Source organism: Electrona antarctica (genome assembly GCF_951216825.1).
Source record: "Electrona antarctica genome assembly, chromosome: 1".
Lineage (NCBI taxonomy): Eukaryota > Metazoa > Chordata > Actinopteri > Myctophiformes > Myctophidae > Electrona > Electrona antarctica.
The window spans coordinates 13,102,807-13,125,782 of NC_136806.1; the positions used below are offsets into that span (position 1 = coordinate 13,102,807).

At 43.1% G+C, this 22,976-nt stretch overlaps 5 protein-coding genes across 5 annotated transcripts; all 5 read left to right on the top strand.

Moving 5' to 3' along the window:
• Window positions 1-1,465: 1,465 nt before the first annotated feature.
• LOC306914420 (histone H3.2-like) lies at window positions 1,466-1,828 on the top strand (the record flags this gene model as incomplete). The annotated part of the gene is made up of 1 exon (XM_079491425.1): window positions 1,466-1,828. One exon carries the CDS (start codon window positions 1,466-1,468, stop codon window positions 1,826-1,828), a length of 363 nt encoding a protein of 120 aa, XP_079347551.1.
• Window positions 1,829-5,476: 3,648 nt separating this feature from the next.
• LOC306934864 (histone H1-like) lies at window positions 5,477-6,079 on the top strand (the record flags this gene model as incomplete). The annotated part of the gene is made up of 1 exon (XM_079517673.1): window positions 5,477-6,079. One exon carries the CDS (start codon window positions 5,477-5,479, stop codon window positions 6,077-6,079), a length of 603 nt encoding a protein of 200 aa, XP_079373799.1.
• Window positions 6,080-6,920: 841 nt separating this feature from the next.
• LOC306928637 (histone H4) lies at window positions 6,921-7,232 on the top strand (the record flags this gene model as incomplete). Its single annotated transcript, XM_079508898.1, has 1 exon — window positions 6,921-7,232. The coding sequence occupies one exon, from the start codon at window positions 6,921-6,923 to the stop codon at window positions 7,230-7,232; it is 312 nt and encodes a 103-aa protein (XP_079365024.1).
• A 5,971-nt stretch (window positions 7,233-13,203) lies between these two features.
• Window positions 13,204-13,622, top strand: LOC306935636 (histone H2A-like; the record flags this gene model as incomplete). The annotated part of the gene is made up of 1 exon (XM_079518741.1): window positions 13,204-13,622. The coding sequence occupies exon 1, from the start codon at window positions 13,239-13,241 to the stop codon at window positions 13,620-13,622; it is 384 nt and encodes a 127-aa protein (XP_079374867.1). The 5' UTR covers window positions 13,204-13,238.
• Window positions 13,623-14,815: 1,193 nt separating this feature from the next.
• Window positions 14,816-16,433, top strand: LOC306923518 (THO complex subunit 4-like). Its single transcript, XM_079501679.1, has one exon. The coding sequence runs from the start codon at window positions 14,911-14,913 to the stop codon at window positions 15,697-15,699; it is 789 nt and encodes a 262-aa protein (XP_079357805.1). The 5' UTR covers window positions 14,816-14,910; the 3' UTR covers window positions 15,700-16,433.
• The last annotated feature ends 6,543 nt before the right edge of the window (window positions 16,434-22,976 follow it).

A 22,976-nucleotide genomic window follows, 5' to 3' on the forward strand; every position in this document is an offset into this window, starting at 1 on the left:
AATGAAGTGTGCGACTCCCAGCATATGATTGGCTTCTTCTGCCACTGCTCATGTGACCCACAGAGGGAGGAGACATTGATTGATTGATTGACAGTTTGTCAACAGTTTGCAGAATTACAGTACATTTCAAGCACAACTCAATACAAATAATGTTCTCCCATCCGTCTGATCTACTGTCGCTAAAATACAGACTAGGGTAAATGAGTAAATCTTCTATTCCACGCTCCAAATTTAATACAATTATAACCCACGTTCTAATCTCTCAATGCATTTATATAATCTAGTAGTCAGTCCACTAAAAGACTATTTGCTTGCCCTGAACCACTTTGTACCATTGCTGTGATGAGTGAGGTAATTTGACTTCAAGCAGACCTTGTTTGATTTAAATATGTATTAACAGTTTGCAGAATTACAGTATATTTCAACTCAATACAAATACTGTTAACTGTGAGTGGACGACCCAATACAGCATTACACTTGTTTAATAGAGCGTCCACCTTGTTCAATTCATCAAAATATTTAGATACCTACCAATACCCCTTTATTATAGCCAGAGAACAGAACAGGAATTCATCATACAGGAGGTAAAGAGGTAAAAATGGGAAGACTAGCAGTAAGGGCGGTGGTAAAATGGAGCTGTTTTGTTAAAACTATTAAATGCCTGGTTCTAAATTGTAATACAGATGATCGAACGATAGAGCATTTGCTAGTAGACTGCCAGAGGTCATTTGTAAATGGTACCACATTGGCTTCTCAGACACTTTGCCATGCATATTTAGTCTCATGTTTGAAAACAAATCTAACCTATCTTGTCATATTTATTATTTACTATTTCTGAGCAGCCTGTATAACAATGACTATAGGCCAATGGTGAATTTAGGTGATGATGGTTGGAGATATGCAACCAATCTGTAGGCTATTAAACAGTAGTGTTGGAAATAAATGTGCCTGTGGTGAATGAGATCTCACCTTAATCTAGGTCCCATGTCCCATTTTTTGAATGGCTGCACGGTTTTATACTCTATCATTTGAATATGATTGCACAATATTGTTGCTAGGAATGACGTCCTGTATTACGCTCCAGGTCTAGGAAACGTTATGCTGCCAAAGGGAGGGGTTCGAATCCCGTCAGAAACAGACATTTATTTATTTATTCATTCATTCATGTATTACTTTATTCATTCATTCATTATTTTATTTGGACGCATTACATGGGCTGCATGCTATACTCCAATGGCGATAGTTACATTTCTAAAGCATAGGATATGTTTTGTTGTTGGAGATACAGTCACAGGAAGGAGACGAGGTTGTCTTCCTGTTTAATGACAACAAAACATAGGCTACGGCTAAGGTCCACTTCCACAACGCAATAATGTGAGTGTCCGTCTGCCCAAGAATCGGATCGGATAACGGATTGGGTATGTTTTGGCATTGTGACAGGCATTTGCGAGGACAGCTACGCATTATGTCGCCGTTAGAACATCAGCTCGTTGCTACGGCGACGGATGACGGATTTCGTCTTGATCTGATTTCGTCAAAAACTAACACAGGTACAGTGGCTCTGAGGGAGATCCGTCGTTACCAGAAATCTACCGAGCTGCTGATCCGCAAGCTGCCCTTCCAGCGCCTGGTGAGGGAGATCGCCCAGGACTTCAAGACCGACCTGCGCTTCCAGAGCTCCGCCGTCATGGCTCTCCAGGAGTCAGCCGAGGCTTATCTGGTCGGTCTGTTTGAAGACACCAACCTGTGCGCCATCCACGCCAAAAGGGTGACCATCATGCCCAAAGACATCCAGCTGGCCCGTCGTATCCGTGGAGAACGTGCTTAAACTCATCTGTCACTGTCACAACCCCAAAACGGCTCTTTTCAGAGCCACCCAAATGTGTTATTTAAAGAGCTATTCTTTGATATTAACTACTTATGCACTGACTTCACAATGAGCCAAAACTACTGAAATGATTGCAGTATCTTCCTTGGTACATACTCAATCTATAGTGTGGCATACATACAAGGGTTCCCCAATAGGCGGCCCGCTATAGTCTAGCGATTAAATGTTAAAACTGCATAGCCCGCGGGCCATTTGCGGCCCGCGGAGCGCCCCATTGTGGCCCCTGGAAGATTTCGGTTGTAAACAAGCAAGCTGCCATGACAGTTTTTGAAACTGAAAGGGAAAGTGATTCGTTCAGAAACTTCAGACTCAGCGCGAGTCGCTAACAGACGTGATATGACGTGATCATATTTAGATACGAAAACCATGCATCACTTAAACAATGTGTGTGGAACGTGGAACGTGCTGCATCATTAGGTGAGTCATTCATTGTATCTGTGTTGTTGGAAGACAGTGGTTGAGCTGCTAACAAACGTCGTCCTCCTGCTGCTCAACAGTTACAAATGCACTGTCTGTGACTGTAGCTTTGCATCTTTGTATCTTTTGCATCTGCCCGTGTGAAGCAGCATAAGTAAAGTAACGGTAGGGTCTCTCATGCCCAGGGCAAAGTGCTGATATGGAGTGAGGGAAGAGTATTTTAAGATCTTTTACCTTGAGACATTACAAGAATCATCTTTCCCCCCTTCTTTTTCATTGATTGTTTGAGTAGTTTATTGAACATAAATGTATAAACAGCAATGGGCTATGTTATGAGTACAAGTTATAGTGACAGTTCCAGCACAATTCAAATAAAGAAATGTTTAAAGATGCAGTTGGCCATGGTCCCTCTAACTACCTAACCTAATGCGCATGATATTGTGTTGGTTACTTGGTTTACTGATAATCCTTATTCATAATGCTCAAGGATTGTGTTGGATAGGCATGGACTGCAGCCTTAGAGCATACTGCATTTATTGATTTTGAAAACAGTATAGCCTAGTTGTTTAGTCTTTCAATTAATTATTTCATTACGTTCACTCTCTCTCATCCTGCCGCATTAATAGCTGTGCATTATTGCTTTCTTGTTTGCTGGTGTGAAATTGCTCCCCAAAGGCTGTTTTTTGGGGAAGAAAACCGAAAAAATAACGCTCAAAGGCATGTTTTTGGGGGCTAAAAACCCCAAAATCTCATCCGGACATAGCACCTCTGTTACCACTCAAGCTCCCTTCCAGCACCCCCAGTATAAATGTTCTGGAGCCCCCACTGGTCACATTGTAACTCTGTGAGGGTTGAATTGTGGGAGACTAATGCAGTGTATATTCAATCATTATTTCAGACTCATGGGAGATCCATAGCACATTAAAAACACAACACAATACAAATAATGTATATTATTGGAGTGGCATTGTGTGAAGGCTATAATAAGTCAGTAAAACTGTGTGTGCGTGCGACCTGTGCATGCTCCTTACTAATTATCTCAGACACCCATTTGCAGGCAATTATTATTACTTGCGCAAGCAGAGCGCACAAGTACTAGTTTCGCCCGACGATGCGTATGCACCGTCCCAGCAAATTACGTAATGACTACTTGTGCCTGACGTCACCATCGACGTATCAGTCACCATCGAAAACCAATTACACTCTGGCATTGGGACCTTTAATCCACATCTTTATTACGTAATCATTGAGAGCTAGTCATCATTGAGAGCTAGCATATGACGCCAGTTATACCCTGACGTCATATGCTGGGACGGTGCATACGCATCAAAAGTAACCACAGTATACCGCTAATCAATTTACAAATTACATATACATAGAGGCATTTATTTTAATCCACCCGACACTGATCGAGATATACGTCACCATCAAAGGCATTGGTTCCTTTAATCCACATCTTTATTACGATATACTTCATAATACTATTTTATTAAAAAAAGGTACGTAGCAAATAGCTAAACCTAATAATTCAATATTTCAATCGTTCTTTCAAAGAGAATCTGAGATTTGACAGTTTGTAGCGGTCGACAGTACTTGCGCGCTCTGCTTGCGCACTAGTAGGGGTTACTATGAAAGGCAAAGCCAATTTGTATTATTATTTTATTTTAACACCAAGCATATTTGTGAAATGACAGTATAATACTGAATACAATGCAAACAAAAATCACACCCATGTGAAGTGAGGGGCACTCTTATCATCATACGTCATTTTACATCATCTCATTCTGACCAATCAAAATGTATGTCCTCGTCTTCAATGTTTGTCAACTGAACTGGCCATTCATTGTCAATGGCATTTCACGTTTGTGTTAGGACAAAGTTTGTGTTTACACAAAGGCTCGACATAATTTTAACAATAATGCAAGCTATTAATCAGCATTGCTAGGAATCAAACAACCTTTAATATTTAGATTTACTCATTTTATGTTGTATCCCAATAATGGAGAATTAAAACAGTTTGATTCATTTCATAATGTTAACTTGAGGCTGCGAGGCTCCATAACCAAGCTTGTATCAGAGTCACCTCACCTAAATATGCACTGTCACCTCTGTCATGAATTCATCCATTACTACTATAATGTACTTTGATATCACTGTTGAGAACGGGTTACATATAAGTAGTTCATTATGGGCCTCATTGATCATGAAACTTAGCTGAATAAATATTGAAAGAAAGTGTGGGTGGCTCTGAAAAGAATATATATGCATACATATCCATAATGTGACACTACAACAAATACTTTTGTATTAATACAAAAGTATAGTCTACTCTACTGTACAGTCTGTATACACCAGTTTAAGTTAAGTAATTCATGCCAATCTACAACATCATGTTCCAAAGTCACATTTGTCTGCTTACATCATCACATTATTGTTAGTGGTAATGCATGGAAGGAGTGTAGGCATATCAGTGAAAGTGTATGTGTGCCATAACCAAATACATATACACATGCACAAATACATGCAGTTGATTGAAGATGAAAACACATGTCGTTTTCTGTATTTTGATAGCAATACGTTTTTGACCACAAATTGACCAAGTGTTACAACCTCTGTCATTGGAAGTTGGTTATCAACTCCACCATGCTGTTGTCAACTGGAGTGTGTTTACTTGTGTCAGAAAACCTTCTGTTTATAGTAAAACGGAAGACAAAACAAAAGTATAGTTTATGTTATTGCGTCGCCATGAATGTCTGCTAAGACGAGTTTGAGTATCATTGTTAATTTATCATAGTTTAAATTGTTTTAGAAGACAAATGACAGAGGAAACACTGGTGTCAGACTGTGGAAGGGTGATGTTTTTAGCATATAACTTAAAAACTAGAGTGCCGTTTTCATCTCAGATGTATTAATGTAAAAAAGGAACATGTGTGTTAACTGGTCAGCTCTTTGTTGCATTAAATAATATAACATTTAGATAGTTATATGTTGTTTTAATCGGGGAGAAAACACAAAAGTGTAACATTAAGATAGCTACAGTAGAGCTGCTGTGTGTGTTGAGTCTAGATGGTTCTCATGTGGTGTTTAAGTCCAGCCCCTTCAGAGCGTTCAGCATCACTCTGTGAGAGTTTACTTTAGAGGAGGAACAGCAACCTACTATCCGAGAGAATAATGGCAGAAGTCGCTCCAGCACCAGCTCCGGTCAAGGCCGCCAAGAAGAAGGCAGCTCCCCGAACCAAGAAGACCGGCCCCAGTGTCGCTGAGCTGGTCGTCGAGGCCGTGTCCGCCTCCAAGGAGCGGAGCGGTGTGTCTCTGGCTGCGGTCAAGAAGGCTCTGGCTGCTGGCGGCTACGATGTGGAGAAGAACAAAGCCCGCGTGAAGACCGCCGTCAAGAGCCTGGTCACTAAAGGCACCCTGGTCCAGCTCAAAGGCACCGGAGCGTCTGGCTCTTTCAAGATTAACAAGGCAGAAGCGGTGAAGGTAAAGAAGCCTGCAGCTAAGAAAGCAGTTAAAGCAAAGAAGCCTGCTGCAGCCAAGAAACCCGTAGCGGCTAAGAAGCCCAAGAAGGCGGTAGCAAAGAAGCCCGCAGCCGCCAAGAAATCACCCAAGAAAGCCAAGAAGCCTGCCGCCAAGAAAGTAGTAGCTAAAAGCCCGAAGAAGGCCGCCAAGAGCCCCAAAAAAGTGGCCAAGAAGCCCGCAGCAGCCAAGAAAGCTCCAGCCAAGAAGGTTGCCAAACCTAAGGCAGCAAAGAAGGCAGCGCCCAAAAAGAAGTAAACCGTCTGCTACATATTTATACCCACAAAAGGCTCTTTTAAGAGCCAACCACATTGTTTTATAAGAGTATCCTATCCTCACTATAATGGTGATCATGTGAGCACCAGGCAGTATTATGCCTGTGTATTAGAAATCAAACACCACGCAATTATAAAGCCAGTTCTAATCCAGAATTTCGCACATAATTTTGCTAAACCATAAATCAGTTTGGTTCAAATCAACATTGAATAGTGGACAATGACATATAGTTCCAAATCATAAAGGCCTACATTATCGACTACAGCATGGGAAGATAAATCATGAAGTCATGGAATGTTATTTATGCCTTCCAAGGGTTTTTACAGATGTTTACATATAAATTATTGTATCAGTCTCTTGCATGATAATAATATTATTTAATAATAATATCTCAAATTTATGTAGCGCCTTTCTGAGTAGTGAGTAGTGAGTACCCAAACACTTTACACATGATGGGCAAGAAGAAGCAACATGTAAAAACAACTTTATTAGGGAGAGAAAAAAAGAATAATAATGCCAAGGAATGAAACCAATAAAAACAGGGAAAGCAATATTGGAGTGGCAAAACTATTGACACAAATTAACAGAAATGATGATAGAGTTGAGATTATAGAGTTGAATAGCAACATTACTGTAAAACAAATGGGTGGTGTGACCAAGGGGGAGGAGTATGTGTGTGTGTTTGGGGGGGGCGGGTGCACATTTTCAACGCCCACGCAGCTCTCTCTGTGCCTGTCCTCCCTTACGTCCTCAGAACACACATAAAAAGGCAAGGCTCTGAGCTCTCAAATCATTCACTTCTTGAACTACTGCTAAAGCAACGATGTCTGGAAGAGGTAAGGGAGGAAAAGGTCTTGGAAAAGGAGGCGCCAAGCGCCATCGCAAGGTGCTTCGTGATAACATCCAGGGAATCACCAAGCCCGCCATCCGCCGTCTGGCTCGCCGTGGCGGCGTGAAGCGTATCTCCGGTCTGATCTACGAGGAGACCCGCGGTGTCCTCAAGGTGTTCCTGGAGAACGTGATCCGTGACGCCGTCACCTACACCGAGCACGCCAAGAGAAAGACCGTGACCGCCATGGATGTTGTCTATGCTCTGAAGAGACAGGGACGCACTCTGTACGGATTCGGAGGTTAACAATGCTGACTTGATCTACCAACAACCCAAAGGCTCTTTTAAGAGCCGCCCACGTTTTCTTTAAAGAGTTTATTCAGACACTTCTATTGGATAATACCATATAGCAACTACCGTCTTTATAAATGAATGTAATGTGTCTAGCTATATATTTGTAGTGTATTAACTACTCCATGTGACGGTCTGTTTGTAAACGGCCCAAGAGGTCTAGCAGACTAGCACGCCTTGTCTGAAGGCACCATGGCTGTGATGACCAAGTACACTAGCTCCAAGTAAACCGTTCTGTCTGCTCTAAACACAACGGTCCTTTTATGGACCACCCATCTTTTCCAAGAAAGGGTTTATCCAAATACTATAAGCATTTGTCATTTCAGAGCCTGTCAGCTAAACTAGCTAGTCCAGGTCAGTCGTCTGACGTTAATCTGAATAGCAATGCTAAAACTAGGTTTTTTTTTAAACTTTTTTTTAATTAACTACTGTGCATTAATTCATAAACAAAATTATTGCTGTAAATGGGGTTCAACATTTGTATGAAACTACTTTAGAGAAGCATGTCAAAATGTAGATTCATATTACATTAGCTACACTACATTAGCAATCATGTCAAATTAACACATATGATCACAAGTTAAAAAGGTCTATTAATAATACAATAGTTAAAAGGAGACAATCCTGAGTGAGACGTTTATTAAGGGTGTTCTGAACAGGCAGCTGACAGGACGTCAGTTGTGGGTCCTCACAACGCCATAACGTTAATGCGTTGTGAGAGAGGTATGCTCGGCTGCTGACTTGTCATTTGGTAAGCCTATATGCTCGTTTTGTAGGCTACTGGTTTGTATGGGTTTTGTATGATCTAAAATGAGAGTATTTTCATATTGTCAGGTCTACACCACACTTGTTGCAGTGCGCTGTAGTGTAGCCTCGGATGTTCCCTGGATATATGTTTGGGGTGTGGCTTCCCCAGTACTATCTGTAGGCACTGGACCACATATTACACACATAACGACCCCCAGCAAAGTGTTCTATATATATATATATTTTTTTTTTTTTTGCAAAAAGGGTGAAGTTTCCCTTTCCCAGCTATACCTGGTAAGGTGATACTTTGATTGGGTTGCCTATTATTATTATTTCACTGACTTGTGCTTTATATTGTGTTTATATATGATATGCTATATTACATTGTGTCAGTTGTGCATTACATTGTATATAGATTTGGCATACCTGATATTGCAATCTGTATATTATTCAACTGTTGGGTCATTGCTTATGGGTGCATGCTATAGAGCAGTGGTTCCCAAAGTGGGGACCCCCAGGGGTCCTTGAGGGAGCTCCAGGGGGTACCCAGCTAAATGATAGTTTAGAACCAAATGGACCCTTATGGTTCTGTAACTCTGAAGGGTACCAAATGGACCTGTTGGTTCTATTCGTACACTCTCAGAGTTACATCAACATTCATTTTACAATATAAATTGGGGGTCCCAGAGATAGAAATGCCATTAAATGGAGGTCTGTAGACTAATGCATGTCAAACTGGGGGTCCTTGAAATTAAACGGGTTGAGAATCACTGCTAGAGCTGTCATAATCTTCTCTTATGGAGGTCCCAGGCATATATTTTTCAAATGGGGGTCCGTGGGCTCATTAGTGTTAATTTGGGGGTCCTTGACATGGCAAAGTTTGGGAACCACTGCTATATAGAGGGTATGCGCATCATGCATAAAGTCAATGGCAAATCGAGTGGCAAAGTGAGTTTAACATTGTTTAACGATGTTGAATGCAACCAGAAAGGACTTTTCTGTTTGTATGTATGGGCTGTCAAGGCCAGAAAGTATTTTTTTTGTCACTCAGTAGGCCTTCCTGCATAACTTTCGGGTTTGATGATGATGTTACGTGCATACCCTCTATTATTCTCTGTGCACATCACTGACCTGTTTGTCATTGGTCGAACAAACGGCCCTGTAAAGGACCATTATTCCTTTCCATTTTAGATTTGATTTGTGTTATTTTGTGAAATAACCACTTCTCCCATTTTAAAGTACTATCTCAAACACTGCTTTTAACAATTTTGATACGCAAATAAATAGTATTTTGTACCCTATTTTTATAAGTAAAACTATTGTTAAAGATGGAGTGCCGTGATTTTTTTCCACCCTAAAACATGATAATCAGTTCTTATTGTTATATAAGGAGGTATACTTTTTTCAAAAAAGTGTACAGTATTTGTTAAAATGTTGTTTTTATGTGGGCGCTCATATCATACATAACATTCCGTGCTCAATCTAATCATCACAAATGTCATTCCAGCCAATCACATTTTGTGTCCTCACCTTTTGTTTGTCTGAAAGCTGGGCATCTACAAGCTGACAATGCAACATTGAAGCAAATTGGGCTATTTAGGCAGTTTTTGTACAGGGAAATCAGAGCAAAACAAGCAGCCTACAGTGAAGATAGACTCAGTTTTCTAACTGCAACTACAGCTCAACTCAAAATGTCAGGAAGAGGGAAGATACTTTTCAACCTGTTCATAGACTATTTTTTCCATCACTTTCGAGATGGAGCTAAGAATAGAAATAGGGCGGTAGTTGCCAGGGTTTAATTTGCTCCCTTTCTTGTGCAGGGGGGTTACTTTGGTCAGTTTGAAATCTTGGGGGGACCTGTCCCTGTTTGATGGAGAGGTTTATTATGTGGGTGATGATTGGAGCTATAGAGATGGCCGAGTCTCTGAGAAATTTGGAGGGAATATTGTCATGGCCAGTGGCCTTGTGGGGTTGAAGGGCACTCAGTTTTTTAAGTACCTCCTCAGTTGTTACCTTGGTTACTTTGCGTACATGCCCCGTTTGATGCATATGTATCGTAGCAGCATATGATGTCAGGGTATAACTGGTATAACTAGCTCTCAATGATGACATAATACAGATGTGGATTAAAGGACCCAATGCCAGGGTGTAATTGGTTTTCGATGGTGACGTAATGACGATATGTTTTAGTGTCGGGAGGATTGAAGGTAATGCCCATATACATGTATGTAATCTGACACCACTGCCATATCAAGCACAAGTAGTCATTACGTCATACGCTGGCATGGCGCATAAGCATCAAACATCAAAGCACTGGACGAAAACTATTACTTGCACGCTCTGCTTGCGCAAGTAATAACCACCTTATGTCTTTTTATTAATACTTTTTCGTATTTTTCGTATATTTGTAAATGTTTTGCTATGGCCTTGGCCACTGTTTTAGTTCAATGTTGTGTTGTTCAACAGCATTTAAATGTAGTAGTACCGTTACAAATGTAATAGTAATACAAATAAAGAGAAAAACAGTAACCCGTCCACCTCTACATCATCAAATTGAAATCCCCAAGTTATACACAAATAAGCAAGGCACATAGACAGTTGTTATGTTCTCATCCTTGATGACTATGTTTATTATATGACTAACAGTAGAATATCTGTACAATCAATGAACCTATGAGTATACACTATAGAGTGCTGTGTCTACATAGTACATTATACATGCTATTGAAATAGTTTAGTCTTTGTAAGGTCGTCGAGGCTAGATTTGACAAAACATATTAGGAAGGGTGGGGATAATTTATCACATACATATTAATATGTATTATAATATGATATAGAATATATATAGAGAGAGTGTGTGTGTGTGTGTGTGTGTGTGTGTGTGTGTGTGTGTGTGTGTGTGTGTGTGTGTGTGTGTGTGTGTGTGTGTGTGTGTGTGTGTGTGTGTGTGTGTGTGTGTGTGTGTGTGTGTGCGTGTTTGCGTGCGTGCGTGCGTGCAGAAAACTGACACTCAAACTGGTATATCTATATTATCCATGCAGTTATCCATGCATTCATCACATCACGCTTAGACTATTTTAATGCACTATACACAGGCCTAACCCATAAATCAATTTCCCGCTTACAACTTGTCCAAAATGCTGCCGCCAGACTCCTGACAAACACCAGGAGACGGGACCACATCACTCCGGTCCTGGCTACACTTCACTGGCTTCCTGTTGTTTTTAGAATTGATTTTAAAATCCTTTTATTAACATTTAAGGTACAAATGGGCCAGGCACCCCAATATCTTGTGGATCTCCTACACCCCTATAACCCTCCCCGCACCCTTAGGTCTTCAGACGGGGCTCTCCTAAAGGTTCCCGAGAAATTCCTTCGTGTAAACAAGGGAGAACGAGCCTTCTCCATCCGTGCCCCTAAAATGTGGAATACCCTTCCCAAATCCATCCGACAAGCAGATACCATTGCATCTTTTAAATCACTTCTCAAAACGTATTTGTTCAGAAAAGCATTCCCCCCCCTGCCCCGTTAAATGTTTTTTTCACTGAACTTTGTTGGTATTATTATCTATTTTTATCTATTACATTGTTGTTTTTATATTGCTGACTGTAAGTTGTTGATTTGTTGCTTTTATTGATTGTGTTGTACAGCACTTTGTGACTCCGTCCAGAAAAGTGCTATATAAATAAAGTTATTATTATTTATTATTATATCTGTATATGTACTGTTTGTCCAAATTGTATTCCGAAAATAAAACTGAACTGAACTGAAATGTACCATTCCAGCCTGTTCAACAGGACAACGTCTCCAGCACTTTGGAGAGTGTGCTAGCTAGAACCCATTTAGACCTGAGGTTGATTCTACAATGAGTACCACAGACGAAAAACAGTCTAAGTCCAAATTTCAGACTGACCCCTCCACGAAAAGGCCTCGTTGTCCTGAACCCTTATCTATCATTCATACATTATGGATCAATAGTGTGGACTTAGACTGTTATTCGTCTGTGGCATTCATAATGTCTTCTCAATCCTGACAGTTTTCTGAAAAACCTCATGTTTCTATGTCAGTGGTTCTCAAACATGTTCATGTCAAGGACCCCCAACAAATAACAATATATGTAGGCTATAGCGCTTTACATAGATTGTGCATTACATTCACCCATTCCATTCACACACACATTCATACACCGATGGCGGCGGAAACCATGCAAGGCACCAACCAGCACATCAGTTAGGGGTTCGGTGTCATGCTCAAGGACACTTCAACACTGACTCTGGGGGAGCCCGGGTTCGAGCTGGCAACCTTGCGGTTCCCATCCAGCCACTCTACCCCTGAGCCACTGCCGCCCCCTGGTCGTCATGTGCTCTGAGGACGTAAGGAGGACAGACAGAACGCTTTGGATTGGGCTGGACTGGGGGCAGGGCTGCTGTAATAGCCAAGTAATAAATACAACAAACTGAACAAAGAAAATACTTTGCTCTATCTTGTATGACATGGGGCAAATTTAAGCATTTCTATTTGTGACAAAATAACACATGACACAGGGATGTATGTACAAATCAAACTTTATTTATACTTGTGTATATGAAAGTAGATATCTTAAGGAATATTATATATTCACACAGCATATTCATCTGGTTAATCTTCCAATATTTGGAAATGTTGGTGCTTTGCATCCATTCAATGTGACACTAAATGTAGGCAAAATGTAATATGATTTCCTACAAATTATTACTACCACATAATACTATACTATGCTTACTTACTTACAAGACAAAGTCAAAGACAGTCAGTTTAGAGTTTATAATACGACGATCATACGTGGCTTCATATTTACGAGCGGTCTGGAACTGTTAGATTCTTGCCATTTCACTCTTTGCAAAGTTAAGATAGGAGTTGTAGCAAAAAGGGCGCAAACCGCATACTGCTGCTTTTTATCTCATTGGCTCTGAGTCGCCGTCTCTGGCCAAGAACCTCCTTCTTTGGGAGGCGCACTTCATGCCACTACTACTGATTGGTTGGAAGCGCATACACACTCAGCCCGCGCTCTCATCCGTTTCTATGATTGGTGGGGCGCACACCCGCACATACAGACAGTAATATCCTCTGTGTTGTTGAAGGTATAAAAGGGCTCGCGCGCCTCTGGTCTCCACTCTCCACCAGGCACCAGCACATTTCTTCTAGATTAAATTCCAGAAATAAACCTACATCAAAATGAGCGGCAGAGGGAAAACCGGAGGAAAGACCAGGGCGAAGGCAAAGACCCGCTCATCCCGTGCCGGGCTCCAGTTCCCCGTTGGTCGTGTCCACAGGCTGCTGCGTAAAGGCAACTATGGCAAGAGAGTGGGCGCCGGAGCTCCAGTGTACCTCGCTGCGGTGCTCGAGTATCTGACCGCTGAGATCCTGGAGTTGGCTGGTAACGCTGCCCGTGACAACAAGAAGAGTCGTATCATCCCCCGTCACCTCCAGCTGGCCGTCCGCAACGATGAGGAGCTCAACAAACTGCTGGGTGGAGTGACCATCGCTCAGGGCGGTGTGCTGCCCAACATCCAGGCTGTTCTGCTGCCCAAGAAGACCGAGAAAGCCGCCAAGAAATAAACACTCCTTATTCGACTGAACAAACCCCACAAAGGCTCTTTTAAGAGCCACCCACTGTTTCCACTTAAGAGTCGCTTCCAATTTACCATGCCTACAGTTAAGATTGTGTTGTAGCCTAAAGAAACACGATTTAACTACACCGATCTTTACATTAATGCAAGACTAGTTCTCAACTGTAACTGACCAGCAACAGCAGGTCAGTTACAGTAGTTAGTTATAAAATGAACTAAACCGGCCCTACACTGCTCTATTGAAATGTTATGAGATTATATTTTATATATTCATAGAATAGGTTCACTTTACTTTTCAACATGTTTACAGTTACAATATTTTAGGTTTAACTAACTGGGTTTAGCATAACATTAGGTTTTGATACAATGACGAATTTAGTAATCTACATGAATGTGTAATGGCACAATTGTATACTATGTAGCCTATGAATTTAATCATCTCCATTGTGTTATCAATGTAGTCATACGACAATATATATTCTATCCATTTACATTTTAAAGTATTTCCACAATTTTACTAAATATCACATCCATTTTATGTTGTTGCATCACATTCATGTCTGAATAAATTCAGCTGGACAAACTGGTTTAGGTGGCAGGCTCTGTAGTGGTTGGTGGAAATATGCCTTCAGGGCGGGATTCCCATTTGGGGTTCTCTTCTTGTTGCCGTGTACAACAGTATATAGCAACATGACATTTCAGTCCTAAATAGCCTAATATTTGCCTAAACTTTTTCTAGGAATACATGTTGTGGTCCTAAAAGGACCTTTGTGTTTTAGCAAGCGTATGCACTAATGACTGCATTTTATAGTATAGGCCAGGCCTACTGCCCGAATACCAGCACCCACACATAAATAAATAGTGAGTCCTAACACGAACACTAGGACTGTAGAATACAAGAGACCCCCGGCCCGCTATGATAAACATGATTAAATTATATGTGGTTGAAAGTACCTATCATTAAAGTAAAGGTTTCAGCTACAACCAGTCAACCATGCTCAATGTGCAAATTAAATCCATGTAGATTTCAGACCGTTGGTGAGAACAAAGACGGGGGTAGCAGGTTTGGCACCGCCCAGTGCACTGCAGAGCAGTCTGCCTGTCCTCACTTAGGTCCTCAGATCACACTTAAAACGAGGAGGATCTGAGCGCATCATTCATTCACTTTAGTATCTTCAACTTAAGCGAGGTAGAGACCAAGTAAGTTAGAGTCTAGGTTGTGCTACCATTTTCTAATATTTCTATTTCATTCTTTAGCGTTATTAGGCTCGGGCATAATGGCCGATAAAATGGATATGTCCTTAGACGACATTATCAAACAGAACAGGTCGCAGAGAGGAGGAGGCCGCGGAGGCAGAGGCGGTGGTGGCCGTGGCGGCGGCCGCGGAGCTGGCGGCGGTGTCGGCCGTCTTGGAGGAGCCACCGGGGGAGGATTTGTCGGCCGGGGCGGCGGCTCCGGCCCCATGAGGAGCCGAGGCAACCTCAACCGAGGTCGAGGCAGACCTACGCCGTACAGCAGGCCTAAACAGCTTTCGGATAAGCGGCAGCATGACCTGTTCGACAATGCTGGTGGTGGAGGAGCTGGCGTGGGAACTGGCGGGAAGCTCCTTCTCTCAAACATGGACTTTAGTGTATCTGATGCAGATATCCACGAACTTTTTGCAGAGTTTGGTACACTGAAGAAGGCTGTTGTCCATTATGACCGCTCTGGAAGGGGTTTGGGGACTGCAGATGTCCACTTTGAAAGGAGGGCAGATGCCCTGAATGCCATGAAACAGTACAACGGAGTGCCACTTGATGGGCGCCCCATGAACATACAGCTCGTCACATCACAGATTGATAACCAGCTACGGCCTCCCATGCAGGGTCTGAAAAGAGGTGGAGGTATGAATAGGCGTGTTGGGGGCAAGCAGAGGGGACGTGGAGGCCGCGGCGCAGGCGGTGCCAGAGGCCGGGGGAAAGGCGGACGTGGTGCTGGTGGTGCCAACAAACTGCCGCTTTCTGCAGAGGAGCTTGATGCCCAGCTAGATGCATACAATGCATCTAGCAATGCATCTAGCATCTAGCTATCCGCAGTCTGGCTCACCGTGGCGGTGTGAAGCGTATCTCCGGTCTGATCTACGAGGAGACCCGCGGTGTCCTCAATGTGTTCCTGGAGAACTAGATCCGTGACGCCGCCACCTACACCGAGCACGCCAAGAGAAAGACCGTGACCGCCATGGATGTTGTCTATGCTCTGAAGAGACAGGGACTGATTCGGAGGTTATAACGCTGACTTGATCTACCAACAACCCAAAGGCTCTTTTAAGAGCCGCGTACATGTACTTTACAGAGTTTATTCCATTCAATTAGGCAATTAGTGCTTAAAGTTTGCATATGAGCTATATGATTCATGGACTGACAGTGGTTAGGTCTAATACAATATCTTTACATGTATTACATCATAGTGCTGCATTGAACAGCCAACCTGTTGCATTGTGTATATTCAGAGGCTATATATTTAACATATCCACAATAACTTAACCCACTACAATGGCGCTTTTAGCCAGTTATGTAGAAATATTAGTGCATTTTATTCATTACCATATCATATATGGAGGCTTTGGGATCTGGTCTTACTGGTCTAATTTACTAATCAGTAATAATAATCTAACTGAAATAATTTGATTTTAATGTGTGATTTAAATCACCTCAATCACTCGCATTCAGCTTCACCCTGTGGGGGAAGGGAGGCATTGTTCCATTGTGTGGAACTCGACATGATGCTTCACACAAAACCAGCAGCTATTCATAGTCCTGGAATGAGACTCTAAGGTACAAAGCAAGTGTAGAGAGAAGCTTTGGTGTAAATATAATCTGCATGTCTATCAGCGTTTGCTTCTGAAAGTGATGGTGGGCGTTGAGTGTTGAACATGTTTCTAGTATTGGGGGGGGGGATTCATTTTAATTATTGTGTTAAATGTGTTGTTTAAGTTCAGTTGTGTTGTAGACTAACTCACATGTGCACAGTAGTGGGGGATGTATTTTCCACTTCCAGTGATGTTCAGGTTTTAGGACAAATTTTCTCTTTCTTAATATTCATCTCAATATATATTTATCAAACAAATGTAACACCAATAAAGGAGCTAAAATAACTGAGTCTGGTACAATATTTTGGTGTGACATTGTTGCAATTGTGATTGAGTTAACACGTGCCAAGTTTTAGCATGTGGATTTCGTCAATGATCTGTCTCTGGGAGGAGAGATAAAGTAAAAATTGGGTGACTATTATTGCTTGGGTAAACAAGTTTACCTCAAGTTTACATGACAATGGGCCATTTGCTTTTAATGAAACCCAGGTTGGTGTTTTTCAATACTGTAGAAGAGTGATAAACATCTTACAAAATGTCTTGTGTTGGGTGACATTGTGTGAACCGTGAAGACCGTATAATAGTTCAGTAAAACAGAGTGTGTGTGTGTGTGTGTGTGTGTGTGGCCCAATGTTCTGCATGACTCCTTTTGTTCTAAATAACAAGGCACTTCCATGGGCTTTACACAGAACATCAAGCTCATCAATGGAAACTTTGTGAAATGGTACTAGGAAATATGCCTATATATTTGTATTTTATTTTATACAGAGCACAATGACGAGTTAGTTTAATCATATGCTTTGCAGAATGGCACATCATAGGCCTACCTGAGAAGTGTCATCAAAATCAAATCAAATTATTGAAGATTTAAACACTCTTAGTTTTCTGATCACAGTGAGTTATTTGTCCAAAATTAACCACGTTTTCCAACAGAAAGCCTTCTGTTATTGGAACTCCACCACCAGGCTTCCTTGAACTGGAGTGTGTTTAATGCGCTCAGAAAACATATTTATAGCAAAACTGATGACCTCATTCACACGTACCAAACACCAATCAAGCAATGTTTGGTCGTTTTTTTGGGCCACCACTGTCATGATCTGTCTCTCCACAGACCATGTCAGCCCTGGCCACTCCCACTTTCCATTCCACACTGCAGTCCCATGTACTCACCTGTCTCCAACTCCCTCGTCATCCCACCTGTGAACTATTCTACAATCAACCTTCCCCCTATAAGACTGGACTCATAGCAAGCATGCATTGTCAGTTCATAGTTTGTTGTAGCAGATGCATGTTCCTGGTTTTCCTGTTTTTGACTATTTGGACATTTTATGATTTGATTCCTGCATTCTACTCAAGTGTGAGTTTTGTTCCGGTTTCCTGCGTTCTACTCTAATGTGAGTTTTGTGCCTTGATTCCTGCATGCAACTTCCATGTAAGAGTTTTGCCATTTCTTCATTATTAAATACCTTGAAATCGACACTGTTTCCTGTGACTCTGCATATTGGGTTCAATTCTCGCTGCATCATAACATTATGAACTGACCATAAAGATGAACCCAGCTGGTCCCAGCAGAGTTACTAGTGTTGACAAAGAAGGTGTTGATCTTTGAAAGTGTGGTGAATCGTCTTGTGGCCTCTCCTCCTAACCTGCGTGCTGAACTTCAAAGGGAGATTTCAGTCCAGCAGCAGTGGTTTACAGAGAGGCCATGTACAAGCCATTTTGTCCCCCATTTTGATGTGGTTTGTGGGAAGAACTTTGACACCAGCTCACTACCACATGCTTCCCAGCCAGCTCCTCATTTTGTTAGGGTTGGAGTGATGAGCCTGCGTCCCGCTAGCCTGGATGCTAACCAGCAGGGCACCCAGTCTATGGATTATTTTTCCCATGAGGCAATGAAGAAGTTCATTCAGAACAACTTCATGCCACAAATCCGTTTTATGGCACCCGTCTGGCTCGGGGAGGTCTCCGTTGTGTCAACAGTCTCCCTGGGTCTCCCAGCCACCAAGCCCACCTGGCCAGCCTGTCCTGACAGTGTGGGGAACCGTAGGTCTGACAGCCATCTCCCTAGATGTCCTGCCTGCGCCCTCTGCACCCTCTACAGCCATATCAGCCGATGACCTGCCAGAGCCCTTGTCAGTCGTCTCCAGTGGTGACCGGTATCAGCCTGAGGTTATGGAAGCTCTGCTCCTGGGCTATCTGGTCAGCTGCTTCCTACAGCTGCCAGGTGTGTTGGGTGATGGCTCTCCATCTCCAGAGTCTGCTGCATCCTCCTCGTCTCCTGGGGGTGCAGAGTCCTCTGGGGTCCTGTCGCAGGAGTCTGCAGCATCCTCCTCCGGTCCTGAGCCTGCAGCTCTGCCTGCGTTTCCGCCTGCAGCTCTGCCTCCTCCGCCTGCAGTCCCGCCTGCAGCTCCGCCTGCAGCTCCGCCTCCTCTGCCTGCAGTCCCGCCTGCAGCTCCACCTGCAGTCCCGCCTGCAGCTCCACCTGCAGTTCCGCCTGCAGCCCTGCCTCCAGCATCTGCAGTTCCACCTGCAGCCCTGCCTCCAGTGTCAGCAGTTCCACCTGCAGCCCTGCCTCCAGCATCTGCAGTTCCACCTGCAGCCCTGCCTCCAGTGTCAGCAGTTCCACCTGCAGCCCTGCCTCCATCGTCTGCAGCTCCGCCTGCATCCCTGCCTCCAGTGTCTGCAGCTCTGCCTGCATCCCCGCCTCCAGTGTCTGCAGCTCCGCCTGCATCCCCACCTCCAGTGTCTGCAGCTCTGCCTGCAGCCCCGCCTCCTGCGTTGGCAGCCCCGCCTCCTGTGTCTGCAGTCCCGCCTGCAGCTCCATCTCCTCTTCCTGCAGCTCTGCCTGCAGCACCTCCGGCGTCGCCCTCCGAGCCTACAGCACCTCCGGTGTTGCCTTCCGAGCCTGCAGCATCCCTGGCGTCGCCTCCGTCTGCAGCATCCCTGGCGTCGCCTCCGTCTGCAGCATCCCTGGCGTCGCCTCCGTCGGCAGCATACCCGGCTCCGCTTCCAAGGTCCTCCGCCTCGTCTCGGCCTCCAGGCCGCCCTCCTGACGGTGCCTCCTCCGCCTCGTCTCGGCCTCCAGGCCGCCCTCCTGACGGCTCCGCCTCGTCTCGGCCTCCAGGCCGCCCTCCTGACGGTGCCTCCTCGTCTCGGCCTCCAGGCTGCCCTCCTGACGGCGCCTCGTCTCGGCCTCCGGGCCGCCCTCCTGACGGCGCCTCCTCCGCCTCATCTCGGCCTCCGGGCCGCCCTCCTGACGGCGCCTCCTCCGCCTCGTCTCGACCTCCGGGCCGCCCTCCGGATGATGTCACTGCCTTATCCCAGCATCCTGGCCGTCCCCCAGATGGCGCTCGTTCTGCCACCTCCCGTCATCCTGGCCGCCCCCCTAAAGATCCCCTTTGCTCTGGTCCTGCGCACGGCTGTCTCCAGTGAGTGAGTCCAGTCTGGTACTAAGTTCTATTCTATATACAGGACGATAGCCAAAATAGCCGTCGGGCGTCGGCAGTTGTGAGGCTGCATTAATAATTAGTTCTAAAAGCATGTCTTTTTTACGGGGATCACTATTGATTTTAATAGTAGACGCATATATGTCTATGAGTAGAATAGAAATGTAATGGCATCGTACAAGGTTCACATGCGCAAATATAACAGATGTACAAGTTATCGACACGCAATGGTATGTACGGTATGGTACACGATGTAAGCTTGTAGATCTGTTTATTTTAAGCATGCGCCGCCGCCACCACGCAAAGTTATGACGAAGCCTGTGATGCATGAGCCTTCATGCGAGAGTTTCTTTCAACTCGTGTCGTGTCCCCTCCTTTTTTTCTGTCAGAATCTGTCATAAAATAGAGTGTGTGTGTGTGTGTGTGTGTGTGCACATGCACATGCACATGCGGGGGGAGAGACCCGATATATTGTATAGCTCTGGGAGAGACGCAGAGACAGATAAATATTTAAAATCATCCTGTCTCGCTCTAGCGCATGGACGCACGCATAAAGAGCCAATGGAGGAAATGTTAAATAAGCTACACAGGTGGTCCTAAATGATTCATTGATTATGTAGCTGTACAGGTTCAAGTAAGTCCACGCATCATACAGATGTCTGATATTGGTTTTATTTGTCATGCGACTTTCAACGCCTCCAGTCGCCAAGACACCGTGAAAACTATAATAAAGAAACAATGACATTTTGTTCAGTTTTGAGTCCATACACATTGTAAACAGTGATTAGAGAGTCCACACATGTGCATTCAAATAATCAAACAAAGTCCATATTTCTACATTACAGCAACATTAGGCAATACACAACAAACACATTACACTCAAAAGAACACAATAAAGAATATGTACCGTGTGCAGATTACTGAATATTTGTCTCTCTCTGACGTTCCCAAAAATACACTCTAATCATGTGACTCCCTTTGCATAGGGTGCATTTTTACCTTGTGATATATTATTTTAACATATTTATTGCCATTTTTAATTATATTTATTATAATTAAATCAACCTTTTTATCCAAGTATGATCATTCATAAATGTTGCACAACCAAAACCATATTTAATATAATTTAAGTTTATACCTGAAACCACTGTCTCTCGTTCTGGGACAGTTACAGATTACATTACTATAGCAAAAGACGTTATATCTAGGTCAACTGCAGCGGAGCTGTTCTGACTTGAAGCTTAACTGACCAGCACGGCTTCAAGTTTAAACCATAAGATGACATGGAAATGCCCGTCGATTTGATGCGCAGAAATAACATAGGCCTTTATCGAATCGGGTTAAGGTGCACACATGGAAGAAAAGTCCTTTTTATCGGGATTCGGGGATACTTTGTTGTAGGCTATAGCCTACGTCTCCGGTGAATTATTGTATGCATCAGCAGCAAGCACATTATTGTTCAAACACCTGCTCCTCTTTTCATCTGTTGTCTTATTTGGCTAATAAAATAATTATTAAGAAGTAATGCAATTGCAAGTTGTTGCTGCAATCATGATTCATGTTACTGTTCTCTTCTCTCTGTGTGACTGAAGGTTGCGCCCAAAAATTGTACAGTGATTTCCCGCACCCCCTCATGTTCTTTTTCCCTCCATCGTAAAATGAGCTCTTTTCTTTTTGTCACTATTTCGTTCGCTTAACATGTGTCATTTGTTTACATATTTGGTACGCTTTACAAAGTCCAGTGCGAACACCAAACGGACCAAAATCAAAATGCAAATATTTGGTCCTTGGTCCTTGATAGCTAGCTAGCTGCAGTCAAGAAAACTACACTGAACATATGTGCATCTATTTCCGCGTATCGTCGCACCGCCCAAATCCCGCAAAGCATTGTGGGACAAATAGAGGCATCAAATCATAAAAATGTTATCAGTGGTCGGTCGGACAGATCAATGTGTCCGACAGGTGTGTACGAAGCCTCACAAAACAAAAGTAGTTTGTGGTGTCGCCAGGAATGTCTACTAAATTGATTGTGAGTATTGTTGTTAATGCAACATAGCAATATTTTAGAAGAAAGGTGACTGAGGCAACACTGTGCTCTGACTGTAGACAGGTGATGTTTTGAGGTTATTACTAAAAAGGAGTGCACTGCTTTCATCTACATATTCAAGGATATGAGTTGTTAACGGTTGGTTATTATACTATACTATGTGGAGATTTGAATGCATATACTGATGATAATGATAGGATTTCTGCTCAACCCTTGAATGCCCGTGCTCGCAATAGAGAAGGTATCGCACTTAAAACAATGAGCGAATTTTGTGGTGTGAGTGATGTTTTTAGGATGTTTTTAGGATCCAACCGAGGTCGGATATACTCGCTTTGACAAAAATGTCAAGACGAGGATAGACCGCATATATGTAAATGACACGTGTTTTGGTCAATTCAGATCACCTAGCAGTAGTAGTGCTCTTGAGGTTTGGCAAGACGGAAAAGAAGGGTTTTTGGAAATTAAATGTGACCTGTTTAAATGATAACGATGTGCTTACAGAATTAAAGAAGGAAGTGGTAATTGCCAAAAGCTTAAATGTCTTAACTAAATCATATGTTGATTTATGGGAAATTATTAAAGATAGGCTAAGATACTACTTTAAATACAAATGTAAAATATTGAATCAAGAGCTAAATGAAACATACAGTAGATTAATGGCTGATTATATCAACCTAAAAACTAAGGCAAATAAAACGGATGAGGATAATGATAAATTAACTGAAATGGAATTTGAATTGGCCAACATGTCAATTTTAAGTGAAAATGGTGTCATGATAGAGGATGAGAAAACGAAAAGGGAAACTGTTAGAAACCTGTGTAAAAAAAATGTACCAGAAAGTCAACATGAATGAAGCCAAGCTGCATGCCTTCCTTGATTCGACACATATTGGAGAGGTTGGCCGTAATTCTACGGGTGGGGAAATCACCAGACAAGAGGTGAGGGACGCAATGGTCCAATTGATTAAGGGTAAATCCCCAGGTCCTGATGGCCTGCCTAA

Excerpts from the sequence above, each read along its gene's own strand:
- LOC306923518 (XM_079501679.1), top strand. The coding sequence starts at position 14,911 with ATGGCCGATAAAATGGATATGTCCTTAGACGACATTATCAAACAGAAC.